The following is a 22,639-nucleotide window of genomic DNA, read 5'->3' as shown; positions in this document are numbered from 1 at the left end:
GGATGTGCTCTGGAGGAGGTGGTACCTTTACTGACCGCAGACCCTGTACTCTTGCAGCAAGTTGATCCACACGAGAAAACAAACCCTGAACATCCATGCCAGTGCCAAAATCCTGAACCACCCAGAGATTAAGAGGAAAAAAAAGACAAAACAGACTGCAGAAAAAAAGGATAGGCAGCCCCCCACAAATATTGACTGTGAGTGGAGAGGGAAATGACATACACAGAATGAAACCAGGATATAGCAAGGAGGCCAATCTAGCTAGATAGATAGGACAGGACAGAATACTGTGCGGTCAGTATTAAAATACTAGAAAAATCCACCACAGAGTTTACAAAAATCTCCACACCTGACTAAAGGTGTGGAGGGTAAATCTGCTTCCCAGAGCTTCCAGCTTAACTGAATAAATCCATACTGACAAGCTGGACTAGAAAAAACATAGAATGTGCTGAACGATTAAGTCCACAACAAGTGGACTGCAAAAGAACAAAGCAAGGACTTATCTTTGCTGAACTGGTCAGAATATCAGGGAAATCCAAGAGAGATGTGAATCCAACCAGGAACCATTGACAACTGGCACTAGCTGAAGGATAGAGCCAGGATAAATAGCCGAGCCAGAATAGACGATCAGTGGAAGCAGCTGCTGACTGCTAAATCCAAGGAGCAGCAGTTCCACTTAAAACCACCGGAGGGAGCCCAAGAGCAGAACTCACAAAAGTGCCACTTACAACCACCGGAGGGAGCCCAAGAGCGGAATTCACAACACTGTATATAGTATGTACCTGTAGGTCATCTCCTCCTGTATTAGACCTCGTTCACACATTATTTGATTAGTATTTTTACCTCAGTATTTGTAAGCTAAATTGGCAGCCTGATAAATCCCCAGCCAACAGAAAGCCCTCTCCCTGGCAGTATATATTAGCTCACACATACACATAATAGGTCGTGTGACTGACAGCTGCAGTATTTCCTATATGGTACATTTGTTGCTCTTGTAGTTTGTCTGCTTATTAATCAGATTTTTATTTTTGAAGGATAATACCAGACTTGTGTGTGTTTTAGGGCGAGTTTCATGTGTCAAGTTGTGTTTGTTGAGTTGCGTGTGGCGACATGCAAGTAGCGACTTTTGTGAGATGAGTTTTGTGTGGCGACATGCGTGTAGCAACTTTTTGTGTCGAGTTGCATGTGACAGGTTAGTGTAGCAAGTTGTGTGCAGCAAGTTTTGCGCATGGCGAGTTTTATGGGTGGTGCGTTTTGAGTATGTGCAAGTTTTGCGTGAGGCAACTTTTGCATGTGTTGCAACTTTTGTGCATGTGGCAATTTTTCCGAGTGCAAGTTTTGCGTGTGGTGAGTTTTCCAAGAGGTGAGTTTTGCACACGTGGCTAGTTTTGCGTGAGCCTAGTTTTGTGCGTGGCGACTTTTGTGTTTCGACTTTTATGTGGCGAGGTTGGTGTATGTGTGGTGAAATGTGTGCTGAGGGTGGTATATGTGTTCAAGCACGTGGTAGTGTAAGGCGCATTTTGTGTGTGTGTCATATCCCCGTGTGTGGTGAGTATCCCATGTCGGGGTCCCACCTTAGCAACTGTACGGTATATACTCTTTGGCGCCATCGCTCTCATTCTTTAAGTCCCCATTGTTCACATCTGGCAGCTGTCAATTTGCCTCCAAAACTTTTCCTTTCACTTTTTCCCCATTATGTAGATAGGGGCAAAATTGTTTGATGAATTGGAAAGCGCGGGGTTAAAATTTCGCCTCATAACATAGCCTATGACGCTCTTGGGGTCTAGACGTGTGACTGTGCAAAATTTTGTGGCTGTAGCTGCGATGGTGCAGATGCCAATCCTGGACATACACACACACATACACACTCAGCTTTATATATTAGATGAAGTTGGCACTGTATAGAGGAGGAAGCGGTATGTGGTATAGCGGTCTGTCTGTCTGCCATCTGCCCTCCAGAACAATGGCGGCTGGATCCTTTTTGATCCAATTTAAAGTGGGATAAGATCTGGAGATGGAATTAGAACCCCCATCCTGGTACAGTCTGTGAGAAGCCTTCCTGTAGTTCTATCCCGATACTTCTGTTATGTATGTGCCTTGTTCTGTATTATTGTATGCTGAGTGCCTCATAAATTATCTATACTGACTAAAAGAAAACCTCTCCCCTCCCCCAAAGCATCCAATCAGGGCATAGCTTTTATTTTTCTAAAGGCTCTTCTAAAATGAGAGCTGCACTGTAATTGGTGGCTATGTGCGAGAAAGACAAGTTTTTCTTTTTAGAAAGTGTTAAATCTACGCCATTGTTGTCTTGATGTAGCTGGCGGCCGTGAGCTCCATCCCCTGTGATGTGTATGCCTCGTCCTGCACCCTGGATTATGGTGGTCATGCTCGTATTCTAGGGTGACGAAGAAGCATCTGTGTGATCATGGAGAAGATTCTATGGGTCACCATGGTGATTATCTGCTTGTTGATTGGGCAGCTGAGGAATTCTTGAGAGCCAGATGGAAGAGAAGGGGTACAGCGCTGTTCAACTGCGTTTTCCCCTTGCTTGTTTTAGTGATTGCTGGGAGTTTCATGTCTCGTGAGTGATCAAAACTTATGACATGTCAGCCATATTGACAAATACGTGTTAAAACTGCCACCTAACCTTCACCCCATGACGTCTTATCCCCTCGCTCTACTCTTTTTACAGCGATTCTCAATAAACGCTATGAAATGGGGTCATTTTGCCTCATATCTCGAAAATCGTGATAAAAAAAGGCAAAGAAAATCCATTGTGTGTTTACTACGTCCATGGAAAATGTGAACAAGCAGAGTTGCAGATAAGTCATAGGGAATGGTATCTAAAATGTCAGTAAGAAATGCAGCTATGTTGTGTCCTACTTTAGCAGAGCTAGCAAGTAAGGTACAGTGGGCAGGGCCATATGTGCCACTAGGCACTTGAGGGCACGTTCCTATTGCGCCAGGATGTAGGGGAGCAGCACCTGAGCAAGGTTTTTTTTTTTTTTTTTTTTTTGCGTCCGGGGTCCACCCGCCCACCCAACCTCAGTCTTCCGGGCTGCTCCGACTCCCTCCGCCCTCCCTGGACTTCTGGTCAGGTGTCGGCACGTACACGAAGACGTCATTGTGTACACACCGACATGTATGAAGACACTGTGACCAGAAGAGGAGCTGTGCCTGCTGGGGATTGCTTATGAGGTAAGTATGAAATTTTTTTTTAAATGGATGAGGAGGGGGTCTGCACATGATGGAAGGGGGGTCTGCACATGGTGAAAGGGGAGGTCTGCACATGATGAAAGGGGGGTCTGCACATGATGAAAGGGGGGTCTAGACATGATGAAAGGGGGGTCTAAACATGATGAAAGGGGGATCTGCCCATGATGAAAGGGGGATCTGCACATGATGAAAGAGGTGATCTGCAAATGATGGAGGGGGCTTCAAATGATGATGGAGGGGGCCTGAAAATGATGGAGGGCTGTAATTTGCAAATGTGGGGGCTGCAAATGATGGAGGGGGCACCAAATGATGATGTGAGGGAGGGGACTTCACATGATGAAGTGAGGGGGAAGGGGGACTGCAAATGATGTGAGGGGGGAAGGGAGACTGCAAATGATGAAGTGAGGAGGGAAGGGGGACTGCAAATGATGAAGTGAGGGGGGAGGACAGCAAATGATGAAGTGAGGGGGACTGCAAATGATGACGCGAGGGACAGCAATTGAATTGAAGGTGGGGGACGGGGAAAGCAAATGAGGACCTAAGGGAGAGCAAATAATTATGAATTTTAAGGGTGGTGGGAGTAAATGATGTATTGAATGAGGGGTAGGGGCAGTTGAGAATGAAGAGGGTGGGGGTGGGAGAGAGAGAAGACATGACAATGAATTGTGGCCGAAGGGGCATGTAAATATAATGAATCGGGGGAGCCAGAGGCACATAGTGGGGGGCGTTGAGGATGCAGTGACTAGTAATGAACTGGGGGAAAGAGTACAGTGGCTAATTAATGTATATGGTTATTAACTGGGGAAAATGGCTATTTATTGTTGGCGGGGGCGCAGTGGTGGATTAATAATTAATTATATATTAATGGTGGGTGTACGTCTGTATTCATATGTGTAGTGCAGAAGAAAGGGAAAAGTGGGGAATGTGCTCTGGAAGCCGTGCTCTAGGTAACTGTTATTTTATGCAGAGACGAGTCCTAGCTGGAAGAAATGATGGTTGTTTGCGCTGCATGAAAAAGAAAAGCAAAGATGAAGGACTTCAGCTAGAGACGTCACTGGTGAGTCAGTGTGTTACCTGTACACTGACACTATACACTCTATTACCTGATCACTGTACACTATATACAGAGCTCCTGTATATAATGTCACTGGTGATCATTGTATTACCTATACACTGACACTATATACAGAGCTCCTGTGTATAATGTCACCAGTGATCACTGTACAGGTCCTTCTCAAAAAATTAGCATATAGTGTTAAATTTCATTATTTACCATAATGTAATGATTACAATTAAACTTTCATATATTATAGATTCATTATCCACCAACTGAAATTTGTCAGGTCTTTTATTGTTTTAATACTGATGATTTTGGCCTACAACTCCTGATAACCCAAAAAACCTGTCTCAATAAATTAGCATATCAAGAAAAGGTTCTCTAAATGACCTATTACCCTAATCTTCTGAATCAACTAATTAACTCTAAATACATGCAAAAGATACCTGAGGCTTTTAAAAACTCCCTGCCTGGTTCATTACTCAAAACCCCCATCATGGGTAAGACTAGCGACCTGACAGATGTCAAGAAGGCCATCATTGACACCCTCAAGCAAGAGGGTAAGACCCAGAAAGAAATTTCTCAACAAATAGGCTGTTCCCAGAGTGCTGTATCAAGGCACCTCAATGGTAAGTCTGTTGGAAGGAAACAATGTGGCAGAAAACGCTGTACAACGAGAAGAGGTGACCGGACCCTGAGGAAGATTGTGGAGAAGGACCGATTCCAGACCTTGGGGAACCTGAGGAAGCAGTGGACTGAGTCTGGTGTGGAAAGGCGTGTGCAGGAAATGGGCTACAGGTGCCGCAGTCCCCAGGTAAAGCCAATTTTGAACCATAAACAGCGGCAGAAGCGCCTGACCTGGGCTACAGAGAAGCAGCACTGGACTGTTGCTAAGTGGTCCCAAGTACTTTTTTCTGATGAAAGCAAATTTTGCATGTCATTCGGAAATCAAGGTGCCAGAGTCTGGAGGAAGACTGGGGAGAAGGAAATGCCAAAATGCCTGAAGTCCAGTGTCAAGTACCCACAGTCAGTGATGGTGTGGGGTGCCATGTCAGCTGCTGGTGTTGGTCCACTGTGTTTCATCAAGGGCAGGGTCAATGCAGCTAGCTATCAGGAGATTTTGGAGCACTTCATGCTTCCATCGGCTGAAATGCTTTATGGAGATGAAGATTTCATTTTTCAGCACGACCTGGCACCTGCTCACAGTGCCAAAACCACTGGTAAATGGTTTACTGACCATGGTATTACTGTGCTCAATTGGCCAGCCAACTCTCCTGACCTGAACCCCATAGAGAATCTGTGGGATATTGTGAAGAGAAAGTTGAGAGACGCAAGACCCAACACTCTGGATGAGCTTAAGGCCGCTATTGAAGCATCCTGGGCCTCCATAACATCTCAGCAGTGTCACAGGCTGATTGCCTCCATGCCACGCCGCATTGAAGCAGTCATTTCTGCCAAAGGATTCCCGACCAAGTATTGAGTGCATAACTGAACATTATTATTTGATGGTTTTTTTGTTTGTTATTAAAAAACACTTTTATTTGATTGGACGGATGAAATATGCTAATTTATTGAGACAGGTTTTTTGGGTTATCAGGAGTTGTAGGCCAAAATCATCAGTATTAAAACAATAAAAGACCTGACAAATTTCAGTTGGTGGATAATGAATCTATAATATATGAAAGTTTAATTGTAATCATTACATTATGGTAAATAATGAAATTTAACACTATATGCTAATTTTTTGAGAAGGACCTGTATTACCTGTACACTGACACTATATGCAGATCTACTGTGTATAATGTCACAAGTGATCACTGTATTGCCTGTACACTGACATTATATACAGAGCTCCTGTGTATAATGGCATTAGTGTTGTGTGTTTGCTTTTTTTTAAATTAATGATCAGTATTGTATTTGGTCACTATGCGGTGGTGGTAGTATGTGATCTGGTTATAGTGTGGCGGTATTTATCCCTGTATGTGGTATTATCTGGTCACTATGTGATGGTAATATGTGATCTGGTCACGGTATGGAGGTATTTGTTCCTTGTATGTGATATTATTCCATCATTATGTGGTGGTAATATTTCGTTGTTGCTCTATATTATTGTTAATTTTGATTATTTATTTTCACCACGTTTTTGAAGATAAGCAAGGTTAAAAAGAAAGTTTACAATTGCAATAGTTCTTGTATATTAATATTATTGTTATTTACTGTTTATTGCTATTTGGACAACCTCTTCTCATTCCCCAGGTTTTCTCCCATTAAAAGGAAAATGCCTATGCTGACACCTTGTGTTGGCTGCCGGATCTGCCACGAATGACAAAAATCACTGATGTTGTAAGTAGCCTAAGTCACTGCCGACAGTGTCTGCATCAGTCATACTCACCAATGGTGGAAGCAGCAATAAAAGTGCCTACAGCATACATTCTAAATACGGCCCTGACAGTTGGTACATAAAGTATTCATACCCCTTTAAACTGTTCACCCTGTTTCATTGCAGCCATTTGGTAAATTCAAAAGTTCATTTTTTTCTCATTAATGTACACTCTGCACCCCATCTTGACTGAAAAAAACTGAAATGTAGTTTTTGGAAATGTATTAAAAAAGAAAAACTGAAATATCGCATGGTCATAAGTATTCAGACCCTTTGCTCAGTATCGAGTAGAAGCACCCTTTTGAGCTAGTACAGCCATGAGTCTTCTTGGGAATGATGCAACAAGTTTTTCACACCTGGATTTGGGGATCCTCTGCCATTCTTCCTTGCAGATCCTCACCAGTTCCGTCATGTTGGATGGTGAACGTTGGTGGACAGCCATTTTCAGGTCTCTCCAGAGATGCTCAATTGGGTTTAGGTTAGGGCTCTGGCTGGGCCAGTCAAGAATAGTCACAGAGTTGTTTTGAAGCCACTCCTTTGATATTTTAGCTGTGTGCTTAGGATCATTGTCTTGTTGGAAGGTGAACCTTCGGCCAAGTCTGAGGTCCAGAGCACTCTGGAAGAGGTTTTCATCCAGGATATCTCTCTACTAGGCTGCATTCATGTTTCCTTCAATGGCAACCAGTCGTCCTGTCCCTGCAGCTGAAAAACACCCCCATAGCATGATGCTGCCACCATGTTTCACTGGTGGGATTGTATTGGGCAGGTGATGAGCAGTGCCTGCTTTTCTACACACATACCGCTTACAATTATCACCAAAAAGGTCTATCTCAGGCTACGTTCACATTAGCGTTGTGCGACGTGTCGGGCGCCACATGCGTCATGCGCCCCTATATTTAACATGGGGGCGCATGGACATGCGTTGCACTTGCGTTTTGTGACGCATGCGTCATTGCGGTGCACGCGTCAGGGCGCACAGGACGCAAGTTGCATTTTTTGTGCGTCCAAAATCAAGCAAAAAAAAGGACGCATGCGTCACAAAACGCTGCGTTGTGCATGCGTTTACATTTGCGTTGTGCGTTGCGTCGCCGACGCTGCGGCACACAACGCAAATGTGAACGTAGCCTCAGTCTCATCAGACCAGAGAATCTTATTTCTCATAGTCTGGGAGTCCTTCATGTGTTTTTTAGCAAACTCTATGCTGGCTTTCATTTGTCTTGCACTAAGGAGAGCCTTCCGTCGGGCCACTCTGCCATAAAGGCCTGAATGGTGGAGGGCTGCAGTGATAGTTGACTTTGTGGAACTTTCTCCCATCTCCCTACTGCATCTTTGGAGCTCAGCCACAGTGATCTTGAGGATCTTTTTTACCTGTATCACCAAGGCTCTTCTCCCACGATTGCTCAGTTTGACAGGACGGCCAGGTCTAGGAAGACTTCAGGTGGTCCCAAACTTCTTCCATTTAAGGATTGTGGAGGCCACTGTGCTCTTAGGAACCTTGAGTACTGCAAAAATTCTGTTGTAACCTTGGCCAGATCTGTGCCTTGACACAATTGTGTCTCTGAGCTCCTTGGCCTGTTCCTTTGACCTCATGATTCTTATTTGGTCTAACATGCACTGTGAGCTGTGAGGTCTTATATAGACAGGTGTGTGCCTTTCCAAATCAAGTCCTATCAGTTGAATTAAACACAGCTGGACTCCAAAGAAGGAGTTTAACCATTTCAAGGAGGATCACAACGAAATGGACAGCATGTGACTTAAATATGAGTGTCTGAGAAAAGGGTCTGAATACTTATGACCATGTGATATTTCAGTTTTTCTTTTTTAATAAATTTGCAAAAGTTACATTTGGTTTTTTTTCAGTCAAGATGGGGTGCAGAATGTACATTAATGAGTAAAAAATGAACTTTTTTGAATTTACCAAATGGCTGCAATGAAACAGAGTGAAAAATTGAAAGGGGTCTGAATACTTTCCGTACCCACTGTATATGTGTGTCACTGACATCTATATATCTATGTATTCTATGTGTATATATCAATCTGTGATTTTACTGTAAGTTGCTCATATATATACATATATATATGTACGTGTGTGTGTGTGTGTGTTTTGAAGAATATTTCCTTTGAAAACGATGTGTAAATGACTTAGAGAATTGCTCTATGTAAAGCTCATGTTAAAATCGCATTGCAATCGCTCTGCATTTGGATGTAAATCGGATGCTAGGTGTGAACAATCAGATTGTACTCGCATGACACTTGTATTACACTCTTGCGACTCTCGGCAGGGAGACTCGGACCGACTTTTCATATGTTTAGTGCGACTCCGGCCTTACTGTGAAACTCTGGCAAATCTCAGGTGGTTCCGATACCCATTTTCTTGGCACATAACAATGTTAAAGCGAACCTGTCAGCAGGATTATTGCTAAGTACCTTAGACACTGTGAGGTTGGCAGTGTTAAACTGATTAAAATGATACCCGGGGTGAAGAAATCCATCTCGTCTCGTGGTTCTTGTGTAATCAATGTTAGAAGTTTGAAGCTAATGATATGCTCCTGCTTTGGGGCAGGACTGTAGGCAGAGCCTTATCTTTCTGCTCTATGTCAGAGAAACCAAGGAGAGACCTGCCACAGGCCGCCCCCCAAGCACAAACAGTCTGTCTCTATAATGAGGAACATGTTTGAGGTTGGGGGCGGCCGGTGGGCAGGTCTCTCCTTGGTTTCTCTGGCATAGAGCAGGAAGATAAGACTCTGCCAACAGTCCTGCACCAAAGCAGGAGCATATCATTAGCTACAAACTCCTAACACTGATTAGGCAAGAACCACAAGACGGATTTCTTCACTCCAGGTATATGTTTAGTCAGTTTAACACTGCCAACCTGACAGTGTCTGTAGGTTACTTAGCAAAATCCTGCTGACAGGTTCACTTTAAAAACGGAGACTTAATCATTTACAACTGTAATACCTGAGCTAAATGAATTGGCTAAGTTCACTAATGTCCACCTTCTCAATATAATGACATTTATTAAATACAGTCCTATTAAAGTTGCCATCTGCTTTATGTTTCTAATTTGGCCCCTTGTTTTGTTAATGTTTATGAATGAGGTTTTCATTTTATTGCCATTTATTTGTTAACATTCTTAAACAAAAAAAACCATATAAAGATGCCATAAAAAAACAATGTACGAAAAGTTAATAAGACAAGTCAACTTTCAGCCAGATTAAAAAAAATAATTATCATCTACGCTATTTTTCGTTTTATACCTTCGTTAGAAATTGATTAAAAATCTTATTTTTTTGTTCAAATAATTTAATATAAACTAGCTAATGTACCAAATGTTAACATTAATGCGCTGCTCAAACTCGCCTCACTTGATCTTGACACAAGAAAGCTGGAACTTTTTATCTAAGTCTTAAAAAAGGCTTGTTTCCTTTTTGTGAATTTTAACATGTCTATTAAAATGACTCTTGCTTCCAAAGCTTTTCCCACATCTGGTGCAGGAATAAGGCCTTTCGCCTGTGTGAATGCGGTTGTGAGTTGTTAAATTCGATTTTTTTGTGAAACATTTGCCACAATGGAAGCAAACGTACGGTCGTTCTCCTGTGTGTATCCGCTGATGAGTGATAAGAGTCGAGTTATGCGCAAAACGTTTCCCGCAGACAGAGCACGCATACGGTCTCTCTCCTGTGTGGATTCTCTGGTGGGTCACAAGATGAGTGTAATACACAAACCTTTTTCCACAGTACGAACATTCAAAAGGTACATCTGAATTACTAATCCGATGATGGGTAAACAGACTTGAAGGTTCTGAAAAACATTTTCCATACTTGTATAGTGGGTATTGTTCTACTGGGATTTTTTCCGACTTAACGCGCTTAGAATTGAAAAATAACTGGTTGCTGTAATCACCATAGTTATGAGTCTGTCCATTGTGTATACTTATGTATTCAATAAATTCTGCATCATTCATATCCTGAGGAGAGGTATAATCAGATTGTGCATTGCTAGAGGGGATTGTAAGACTTTCTTCTTCCCAGAAGACTGGTTCCTCCTTAATATGAATGGCTGAATATTGCTGTGTCTGATTTCTGGGTGTGTAAAAGTTGGAATTTGTGAGGTTTCTGCCATCATATGAGACTGGTTCCTCCTTAATACGAGGTCCAGGATATTGTTGTCTAGCATCTGTGAGGGTATAAACAGTAGTACGGTTTCCTCCTTCACATGTGTCTGCTTCTTCCTCAATAAGAATAGAAGGGTACCGATGACCATTATCCGCAGGTACATAACTGTCTGTATCTGTGATTTTTAAGTCGCATGAGACTGGTTCCTCCTCAATATGAAAAGAAGCATAAAGTTGTGTGCGAGCAGTAGGTGTAATGAACTCAAGGTCTGCGATACTACCACGAGAGACTATTGCTTCCCTAAAATGAGGAGATAGATACTGTTGTCTATGATCAGTCTGTGCATAAATCTCAGCATCTGCGTTATCTCCTTCATCACAAGAGACTGGCTCCTCTTTAATATGAATCAATGGAAATGGTTGAGTACATTCCAAGGGGTTATAGGTGTTGTGGTCTGCGACGTTTTCTTTGCCACATGAGTTTGTTTCTTTCGCAATATCAATGGATGGACATTGTGGATAAGACGATTGACTGGTAGATGTACATTTTGTATTTCTATTTAGGTCATATACAATATTTTCTTCACTCCTTGATTCTTCATGTTTAGTTTTCTCCAAAGTGCTTTTCTTGCTTTTTTCAATAAGGGGTAAGTGTACGGCTTCCAACTCCTTGCCAGTTTTATGACCGGTTTTACTATTTGGTGAACTAGCAGCTATGTAAGGTATTCCTGCTGTTTGTTTGAGGACAGATCCATCTGATGGACAAAGAACAATTTCATTAGACATGAGTTTTACCAATTGACATGGTCATTTCAGGCCATAAAAGAATGCAATTGCTAAGTATAACAACATGTGGACACTGCACAGCATGCATACCGCTAAGAGACTAATAAAAAAAATGTTCAGCAACAAACTGGTAGCTCATAGGTTGTCTCACAATTCTATGCAGGAAGATGATGGCTGTGTTATTCAGTCATCATCTGCCTCTAACAGCTGTGAGTGAAGCGGAGTGGACCGGTTATATGTCGCTATCTGTGACAGTGGCATTTACAGCACATGTCCTGAGGGCACCCTGCTCTAAAAGCCCCTGTGACGTGATGCAGGGTGATGGGTTGGTCATGATAGCCAGGGATCTCCTTAAGAAACCTGTACCGGTCATGATGGTACTCCTATAAAAGTTTGTGGCTGGAGTTCACAGGAGACAATTTTGCTATACAAAGCAATACTATAGTTAAGCGATCAGACGATCACAGGTGCAAGCCCCCTAAAGGGACTAACAAATACAGTTAACAGTTTGTATGTTTTTAAAAAATATGAAAAAATAAAAACATACAATTTGAATCACCCTTCTTTTCCCCCATATAAAAAACAAATAAAAAATACACATGTGGTATTGCTATGTCCATAAAAGACCAACCTATCAAAATACAAATGTAATTAAACCGATAGGAAAACGGTGTAATGAGATCAAGAAGATCAAAATGCCAGAATTGTAGGTTGCAGAAAGGTGCCAATCAGTGGGGTTATACACAGCTCCTCATTCAGAGAGCTGTTAGATCTGCAGCAGATAAAATAGCGATTTTATCAAAATTGCAGCAATCAGCCCAGTAAGTGACAAATTTCTGGATTCAGGAACTCTGCCCTTACATTATCCTGCTCTTAGGCCACGTTACATAGTTACATAGGTTGAAAAAAGACCAAGTTCTACCTTTCTCCACCAATTGTACATCTTGTTACTAAATTAACTCTAGCCTGCAATGTTATGTGTATTGAGGAAATCATCCAGCCCTTTTATAAAAGTTGTTATAGTGTCTTCCATTACTACCTCTTGCAGTGGGGCATTCCACAGTCCAACAGCATTACAGTAAAGAGCCAGTGTTTTGTACTGGCAACACATATATTTATACATGAAAAGGAGATCTTTTTTTCTAAGCTAAACAAGCCCAACTTTTCCAACGTCCCCTTATATGAGAGATCTTCCATCCCTTGTAATAATCTAGTAGCTTTTGAACTGATTCTATCTTCCGAATATCCTTTTTTTTTAAAAAAATGTGGAGCCCACAGCTGGATCCCATATTCTAGATGTGGCCTTACTAGTGATTTATACAGGGGTAATACTTTGGGATCACAAGATTTTATCTCTTTATACACCCTAAAATCTTGTTTGCTTTTGCAGCTGCTGCTTGGCATTGAGTACTGCAGCTCAGCTTACTTGTAGCGAGTCCTGCTCCTGTTCTGTAGTCCTGAGTATCCTCCCATTTAATGTATATGCAGTAATAGGATTACACTCCGTCCTAGGTGCTTTACTTTACATTTATCTACATTAAACCTCATTTGCCAAGTGTTTGTCCATTCAGTCATCTTAGTCAGATCGTTTTGTACTATTGTCAAGGCCAGATTTTAGTGTCCTACATAGTTTAGTGTCGTCAGCAAAGACTGACACTTTTTATCAGATAAATTTTTATTGAATATGACAGAATAAAATATGTATTACTCATGACAGTACATTTTACTCGGGTAACAATTTTTAATGTAAAGTATCCCTCCTCCCCCTGCCCTTAGAGACCATAACGTAAACCAACAACATTCCTCACGTTGTACACATAATCAAATAGCGTACTATCACAACCCCTGAACACCTCTTATAGCGTCACATATCATTCCCACCGCACTAGTTCCAAAAGACTGACACTTTACTCTCAATCTCATCCACAAGGTCATTAAGGTTAGGTTCCCATTGCGTTTTAGTGTGAGCGCTAACGGACAGCGTTGCACGGTGAAATTAACGCCGTGCAACACGTCCGTTAGCGCTCCCATTGCCAGCAATGTTAAAGCGCATTGCTAGCGCGTGTCATTTTCGGCACGTGCTAGCGATGTGCCGTTCTTTTGTGGCGCGCCTCGTACGCTGCTTGCAGCGTCCACGGCGCGCCCGAGGTCCGTTCCCCGCTCTGGCAGATCGGGGATCTGCGCTAGTGGGGACGTTTAACGCGACCCCTAAAAAGAGATTGCGTTAGCGCAATCCGCTAGCGCTTAGCGCTAAACGGATTGCCCTAACGCAATCTAAACCTAATAAAGAAGTTAAAAAGAATCATTCAGTATTTGGTGAGTTTTTTTTTTTTTTACCTCAGTATTTGTAAACGAAAACCAGTAGTGGGTGAGAAATACAGAGGTGCTGACGTGTTTCTATTATACTTTTGATCTGCTTGTTCCACTCCTGGTTTTGGCTTACACATACTGAGGTGAACAACTCACCAAATACTGAACGTGTGATCATGGCCTGAGATAGGGTAGCAAAAACCTGGTGACAGATTCCCTTCAACAATGTTTTCAAAAAGTGAAAACTTTCTCAGCTTGGGAGTGTAACCCTCATCCCAAATTTAACTGTGTAAGACACAAATATTTTATTAGAAGCTTTCCCTAATAATGAATCTAATGATATAATGAGAGATGATCTAGCAAAATAACGGATAACCACAATCATTGAAGATCATCAAAGGGGTTCTCCGAGAATGAGACAAAATGGCGTCCGTGATGCATTTCAAATGGCAATCCCATCCTAGTCAATGTCAGGACGGCCTGCAGATCAAAGACATACGGCTCCTGAGACCTGTGCCTCAACTAACAAGAGTTGTATACACATACTTCATTTTTTTGGAATCAAGGCTGTGCTATGTGAAGTGATATATGTTCTCCTCACCAAACATAATGCAACAGAGTTATCTTCAGCTTCACCATCCTCTGTCAATCTGACAGCTCTATAGCAGTCCACAGAAATTGACAGCACAGAATGGGAAAACAAACATTGAGAAGGATGAAGCTGAAGATAACCCCCGTTGCGTTGTACTTGACAAGGAGAAGATACTTTTCTGCATATATGACAGCCCTTCTGCCAGCCGGAAACTTAGGTATGTGAGATACCGCTCTTCTCAGTTGAGACACAGGACTTGGCAGCTGTATGATGCTAGTCTGCAGCTCGTCCTGACACTTGACTAGGAAGTGCTGCCATTTGAAATATGTATTGGATGGCATTTTATCTCACAGATAGAGAACCCCTTTAGACGTAACTTACCTGGTGATGTGAGCAGCCAGTGATTCTTCATCAGGACTTCCTTGTACAGATCCTTGTGTCCTTCTATATACTCCCACTCCTCCATGGAGAAATGGACAGTGACATCCTGACATCTTATAGGAACCTGATGCACATAATACTGGTGTCATTATCCAAACACATTATTCTCTAGTATTATGGTACAATGTCCCAGTATTCCCAGCAGCACTCACCTCTCTAGTTAGCAGTTCAATTATCTTGTTAGTGAGGTCCAGGATCTTCTGATCATTGTTCTTCTCATGGATTAGTGAATGAGATGACTTTGTGATTGGGCTCTGGGCTCTGCTCCTCCTTTCACACTCACCAGATGGAACATAATCCTACATAACATAGTAAATATCATTTTTATGACCCAAGAAACCAAATCCCTACAGTACGAATACAGTTTATCACTAAAATTTCAATAAATCTTTCACCTCTTCAGTAGTGTCTTTGTTATTAACCCATTAAAGGGAGTTATTAGCAGAAAACACAAATGATTAAATCAGGTTTTTGCGTTAAATAATTTTTTTTTTATTTTTAGAAATGTTCTGTTTCTTTTACATATTACAATCTATATTAAAAAAATAGAAATTTTGCAATTTTCCAGGGAAGATAGGCGAAACGCGCGTTGGGGTGAGGGACGCAGTTGGTCCCTTAATCACTACACATGTATTCAGGAAACTTAAACCCATGGAATTACATTTAACCATATAAATATTTATTATATGAACAGGATGGTCATATAGCAATATCAGTAATTCAAAACTATGACTGTGTACTATGCATTGCATGCTTACTAGATTCTGATATTTGCACTTTCAATTTCAATTATCAGACTTTGTGTCTGTGCACTAGGCACTTTAAACTTTCTACTTGAGCTTATATGTATGTATACATGCACATTCTTATGCATTAATACATAAAGAGGTGCTTTTCACAAAATTAGAATATCAAGTGAAACTCATATATTATATATACATTACAAACAGAGTGATCTATTTCAAGGGTTTATTTCTGTTAATGTTGATGAGTATGGGTTACAGCCAATGAAAACCAAAAGTTATTATCTCATTAAATTAGAATACTTTATAACACCAGCTTGAAAAATGATTTTAAAATCCGAAATGTTCGCCTACTCAAATGTATGTTCAGTAAATGCACTCAATACTTGGTCTGGGCTCCTTTTGCATCAACAACTGCATCAATGCGACGTGGCATAGAGGCGATCAGCCTGTGGCACTGCTGAGGTGTTAAAGAAGCCCAGGTTGCTTTGATAGCTGCCTTCAGCTCGTCTGCATTGCTGGGTCTGGTGTGTCTCATCAAGCACAGTGATACTGTTGTTTTTAAACCAGGTATTGGTACTTTTGGCAGTGTGGACAGGTGCCAAGTCCTGCTGGAGAATGAAATTTACATCTCCAAAAACTTTGTTGGCAGAGAGAAGCATGAAGTGCTCTGAAATTTCCTGGTAGACAGCTGCGCTGACTTTAGTCTTGATAAAGCACAGTGAACCTACACCAGCAGATGACATGGCTCCCCAAACCATCACTGATTGTGGAATCTTCACACTAGACCTCTAGCAGCTGGGATTGTGCGCCTCTCCACCATTCCTCCAGACTCTGGGACCTTGATCTCCAAATGAAATGCAAAATTTACTTTAATCTGAAAACAACACCTTGGACCACTGAGCAACAGTCCAGTTCTTTTTCTCCTTGGCCCAAGTAAGACACTTCTAGCGTTGTCTATTGGTCATGAGTGGCTTGACACAAGGAATGCGACACTTATAGCCCATGTTCCGGATACGTGTGTGTGTGTGTGTGTGTGTGTGTGTCTCTTGAAGCAATGACTCCAGCAGCAGTCCACTCCTTGTGAATCTACCCCAAAGTTTTGAATGGCCTTTTCTTAACAATCCTTTCAAGGCTGCAGTTATCCCGGTTGCTTAAGCACATTTTTCAACCACACTTTCTCCTTCCACCCAACTTTCCATTAATATGCTTCGATATATTAAGTGGACAGCCAGCTTCTTTAGTAATGACCTTTTGTGGCTTACCTTCCTAGTGGAGTGTGTCAATGACTGCCTTTTGGACATCTGTCAAGTCAGCAGTCTTCCCCATGATTGTGAAACCTACTGAAACAGACTAAGGGACTTTTTTAAATGCTTAGGAGGCCTTAGCAGCTGTTTTTTTTGTTAATTATTCTACTTTATTGAGATAATGACTTTTGGGTTTCCATTGGCTGTAAGCCATAATCAACAACATTAACAGAAATAAACACTCTGTTTGGAATGACTATACAATGTATGAGTTTCAATTTTTGTACTGAAGAACTGAAATAAATTAACTTTTTGATGATATTCTAATTTTGCGAGAAGCAAATGTATATATTGTGTGGTTGATTACTGGGTATTATTCATGGGAATATAAGTACTAAACACTCTTTGCCAGTATTTTTTAGAGTACTATATGTATAATAAACACTCATAAGTATCTTTATTTATATAAATAACTGATCTTTTACTGTCTAAATTGTATGTATTGGTAACTCGGCAGCGTGCTCTTCATGTCATGAGGCACCACGTTTTAATCTCTGATTGTAATCTTAATTATACAACTAAAACATTGTATTATTGAGTTTTGAACACACTTCTAGTTCTCGGGTTCTGGTATCTATGTGTTGCTACGTTGGGTGAAGTGGCTGGCAAGCTTAAAATAATATCAGACTTGGGAAACTCTTTATACACAGTTGCCATGACAACCCATCAGCACCCCACAATTGTATTGTGGTGCTACTGATGGGGGAGACAGCTGCTCTATCTAATCCAACATACTTCTCTCATGTGAGGAAAAAATTCTGCACGGTAATAATACTTTCAGAAATACAGTTTATGGTTTATTTTTATCAGTTAACAAAATATAAAGTGAATTAAAGGGAACCTGTCAACCCGTTTTTTCAGTATGAGATAAAAATACCGTTAAATAGGGCCTGAGCTGTGCTTTACAATAGTGTATTTTTTGTCCCCTGATTCCCTACCTATGCTGTCGAAATACCTTACCAAAGTCGCCGTTTTCGCCTGTCAATCACGCTGGTCTGGTCAAAAGGGCGTGGTGAAATGGCTGTTTCTCCCCCACCTCTTGCTTATCTTCCAGGCGTTGGCGTAGTGTTTTGCGCATGCGCAACTGCTGAATGCACTGCGCAGCGGCAGACAAAGAGCACGATCTGCGCTATTCACCGGCTTTTCCGTGGCGGCGGCTATCTTCCTGAGGCCGCGCGTGCGCAGATGGAGTGCTCTGCTGCCCGGGGCTTCAGGAAAATGGCCGCGGGATGCCGCGCGTGCGCAGATGGAGATAGCGGCGGCCATTTTCCTGAAGCAGAGATGAGAACTCGGCTTCAGGAAAATGGCCGCCGCCTATATGCAAAGATATAGTTTTGCATACAATTCTTCTTTGAAGATCACTTCCGGCCAGACTTCATCTCTAAATAGATGGGTATACCTGGATCCCAAGGACTGCTGACGGTTCTGAGCTGATGGCACTGCTGGACATCTTCTAGACTGAATGATTTGCACAAGCCTTCATCCATAGAAGAACCTTTGGATAGTTCTCCAAAATGATTTGAACAACCTTCCTCCTGTGATACTTCAAAAACCATGCACAAGTGTATCTAGAAGAATTGGTGCTTTCATGCAGTTCAGAAGGCAAAGGGAGATCAGACCAAATAGGTTTTTATGAAGATTTCTCTTTCATTTGCTCACCTTGCTAATTGATAAAAAATAAACTATTAATATTTCTGTTTTTGAGAGCATTGTTACCGTGCAGCATTTTTCCCACATCGGCCTAAAACTTTAGCACATTAGTTGTGTTTGTATTCGGTATTATATACAAAGACCTGTTAAAACAGATAAACTGCAGAGATTAAAAAAAAAAACCTAAATAAAAACTATTTCCCAGAATCCCTCACCTCTCCGGTCAGCAGGTAGATGATCTCCAGGGTAAGGTTTAATATTCTGTCATTATCCATCTTCAGTCCAGTTCCTGGTGTTGACATTAATGATTTTACAGTAGTTGATTACATCTAGTTTAAAATGTTTTTCTGACATTATCAGTTTCTACACCGGGCCCCATCTTTAGTTCATTACTACCTGAAAAACAGAAAGAAGTGAGAGACTGTCCATGCTTTAATTACTGTGATGAGAATTATATCTAGCTTTTTGAACTACAATTAAAAAAGTGATAGTGATGGCCTATTCTTAGGCTAGGTCATGAAAATCTGTTTGACACTTTAAGACTTCCGCCGAACAGGTGCCGATGGCGGCCGAGTGTGCTCAGTTGTGGAGCTGCACAGCACAGCAGTTCCATCAACAATATACAGTGCCTTGCGAAAGTATTCGGCTCCCTGGAAATTTTCCACCTTTTCCCACATATCATGCTTCAAACATAAAGATACCAAATGTAAATTTTTGGTGGAGAATCAACAAGTGGAACACAGTTGTGAAGTTGAACAAAATTTATTGGTTATTTTACATTTTTGTGGAAATTCAAAAACTGAAAAGTGGGGCGTGCAATATTATTCGGCCCCTTTAACTTAATACTTTGTTGTGCCACCTTTTGCTGCGATTACAGCTGCAAGTCGCTTGGGGTATGTCTCTATCAGTTTTGTACATCGAGAGACTGAAATTGTTGCCCATTCTTCCTTGGCAAACAGCTCGAGCTCAGTGAGGTTTGATGGAGATCGTTGGTGAACAGCAGTTTTCAGCTCTTTCCACAGATTCTCGATTGGATTGAAGGCTGGACTTTGACTTGGCCATTCTAACACCTGGATACGTTTATTTGTGGACCATTCCATTGTAAACTTTATGTTTGGGATAATTGTCTTGTTGGAAGACAAATCTCCGTCCCAGTCTCAGGTCTTTTGCAGACTCCAACAGATTTTCTTCAAGAATGGTCCTGTATTTGGCTCCATCCATCTTCCCATCAATTTTCTTCCCTGTCCTTGCTGAAGAAAAGCAGGCCCAAACCATGATGCTTCCACCACCATGTTTGACAGTGGGGATGGTGTGTTCAGGGTGATGAGCTGTGTTGCCTTTACGCCAAACATATCGTTTGGCATTGTTGCCAAAAAGATCGATTTTCATTTCATCTGACCAGAGCACCTTCTTCCACATGTTTGGTGTGTCTCCCAGGTGGCTTGTTGCAAACTTTAAATGACACTTTTTATGGATATCTTTGAGAAATGGCTTTCTTCTTGCCACTCTTCCATAAAGGCCAGATTTGTGCAGTGTATGACTGATTGTTGTCCTATGGACAGACTGTCTCACCTCAGCTGTAGATCTCTGCAGTTTATCCAGAGGGATCATGGGCCTCTTGGCTGATTCTCTGATCAGTCTTCTCCTTGTTTGAGATGAAAGTTTAGAGGGACGGCCTGGTCTTGGTAGATTTGCAGTGGTATGATACTCCTTCCATGTCAATATGATCGCATTCACAGTGCTCCTTGGGATGTTTGTAGATTGTGAGCCTTCGCGGGCAGGGTCCTCTCTCCTCCTGTACCAGTCGTGACTTGTATTGTTTAAGATTATTGTACTTGTTTTTATTATGTATACCCCTCCTCACATGTAAAGCGCCATGGAATAAATGGCGCTATAACAATAAATAATAATAATAATAATAATGTTTAAAGTTTTGGAAATCATTTTTCATCCAAATCCGGCCTTACACTTCTCCACAACAGTATCACGGACCTGCCTGTTGTGTTCCTTGGTCTTCATGATGCTCTCTCTGATTCAAACAGAACCCTGAGACTATCACAGAGCAGGTGCATTATACGGAGACGTGATTACACAGGTGGATTATATTTATCATCATTCAGAGATCCACGATGAACTTCTGGAGTGAGTCTATTGCACTGAAAGTAAAGGGGCCGAATAATATTGCACGCCCCACTTTTCAGTTTTTGAATTTCCACAAAAATTTAAAATAACCAATACATTTCGTTCAACTTCACAATTGTGTTCAACTTGTTCTTGATTCTTCACCAAAAATTTACATTTGGTATCTTTATGTTTGAAGCATGATATGTGGGAAAAGGTTGAAAAGTTCCAGGGAGCCAAATACTTTTGCAAGGCACTGTAGCGGCTGTGGCCTGGGTACCGAACATCTGTCCCCTATCCCAATCAATAGGGGGGCAGACATGCAGCACCCGAACAAGGCCATTATACCATTGAGGAAGTTGTGCAGCTCCGCAACTGAGCACATCTGGCCAGCACCGAGTAGAGTGGATCGGTGGAGGTCCCTGGAGTTGCACCACCACCAATCAGATATTGATTACCAATCCTAAAAATAGTAAAGGTCCCAGAAACCCTTTTAGAAAACCCCTTAAAAATCACACCTAGTCCACTGATTGCACATTAAGACATCTCTTCCCAAGGAGTTCCCAATACCCAACATCTCAGAGAGGGGAGTAAATGGAAACACTTAAGAAGTGGGAATCCTATGCTTATATATAGTCATTATTAGACCATCATATGAGCTTGTTGGGTATTAATATCCCATAAGGACAGCATAATAGTAGGATTATACACCTAATACTAGGAGAGTGCAGATAACATTAGGATCATGTCTGTACAGTATAAGGATAGTACACGTGATACTGAGATCATACATGGTATATAGATATAAGTAATCTAAATATCAAACACTGTATATAACGATGGTATAAGATTGGTTTCACATTTGCGTCTGTGCACCCTGCATTTCATCCGCATGCGTCATGCATACCTATCTTTAACATGATGTACGCATGGACATGCACTTGCATGCATTCACTTGCGGATGCTTACGCATGCGTCGTTTCGAGGTGTGTGGCGGCCGGCGGGGTCCGGCGAACGCAACATGTTGTATTTTTTGAGGCGGCAAATCTTCACAGCAATACGCATGCGGATGATTGTGGATGAAGTGCGTCAAAACAACGCATTACTGTCAATCAAAGAGGGTGTGGGCACTGGAAATCCAATACTCTCTTGTCTCTGGAACTGATAGGAGCTGCTCTGGAGACTGCTTTGTTGAAGACTCTAGATTTCACTCAGGATGTGAGTATATACAAGCTCTGAAAATGTCTGTCTCTCTCTCTCACTGCAGTCTGTACTCACTTCTGTCTCTCTTGCAGACTTCTTCAAAGATGTCCTCAAGCAAACAGCAGAATTCCTCCCACAGTGGACAGAAGACTGATAAAGTGAGTACATTTGCTACTGATTAGTAAGTATTGACTGTCAATATGACACATGTGGTAAAATCATTTATTATCTTTACAGGACAGTTCTAGTGCGGCACAGCAGGAGCAGACTCAGGCCCAGGTTCAGGTGGCAAGACGGCGTGTTAGTATTCTTGAGTGTTATTGTGGAATATTAATGTTTTTCTTTGATTTCTAGGCTGCACATTGTTCTTTAAAAGAATATTGTTTTTCTTTGATTTCTAGGTTCCAAATCATGAAGCAACCATCGATAACGACCTCCTCATCACCCTGGTGCAGGAGCGAGTTCCGTTGTGGGACACCCGGGATCAGCAGCACTCGGTCATTCGGCGGATATGGGATTAAGTGGCCAGATCGCTGTTGGATGACTGGGACAGAGCCACGCCAGACAGAAAGGCTTTTTGTAAGTATTGCAATGTGGTGTGACGCGGCAGTGAACCTGTGTTGCATTATTTTACAATTTTTTTTTTCCACAGTGAACAAAGTAAGAATCCGTTGGCATTCGATGAAGGATCGCTTCAATAAGGACCTGAGAGATGAGAT

The 22,639-nt window shown here is 41.7% G+C and overlaps 1 protein-coding gene across 1 annotated transcript; it reads right to left on the bottom strand.

The window, feature by feature from the left end:
• Nucleotides 1-9,935: 9,935 nt before the first annotated feature.
• Nucleotides 9,936-18,502, bottom strand: LOC143767896 (uncharacterized). The gene is made up of 4 exons (XM_077256417.1): nt 18,368-18,502; nt 15,049-15,195; nt 14,837-14,960; nt 9,936-11,522 (listed from the first exon to the last, which is right to left on the bottom strand). The coding sequence occupies exons 1-4, from the start codon at nt 18,500-18,502 to the stop codon at nt 10,060-10,062; spliced, it is 1,869 nt and encodes a 622-aa protein (XP_077112532.1). The 3' UTR covers nt 9,936-10,059.
• Nucleotides 18,503-22,639: the final 4,137 nt, after the last annotated feature.

The sequence above is a fragment of the Ranitomeya variabilis genome, chromosome 4 (assembly GCF_051348905.1).
Source record: "Ranitomeya variabilis isolate aRanVar5 chromosome 4, aRanVar5.hap1, whole genome shotgun sequence".
Lineage (NCBI taxonomy): Eukaryota > Metazoa > Chordata > Amphibia > Anura > Dendrobatidae > Ranitomeya > Ranitomeya variabilis.
The sequence above is the reverse complement of the archived record's forward strand: the minus strand, read 5'-3'. Positions and strand labels throughout refer to the sequence as shown.

Coding starts and splice junctions, on each gene's coding strand:
- LOC143767896 (XM_077256417.1), bottom strand. CDS start 18,502: ATGGTTTTTGAAGTATCACAGGAGGAAGGTTGTTCAAATCATTTTGGA. Junction 15,196..18,367: donor AGTGCCATCAGCTCAGAACC/GTCAGCAGTCCT, acceptor TATGTTATGTAG/GATTATGTTCCATCTGGTGA. Junction 11,523..14,836: donor CTGGCTGCTCACATCACCAG/GTAAGTTACGTC, acceptor TTTGTCCATCAG/ATGGATCTGTCCTCAAACAA.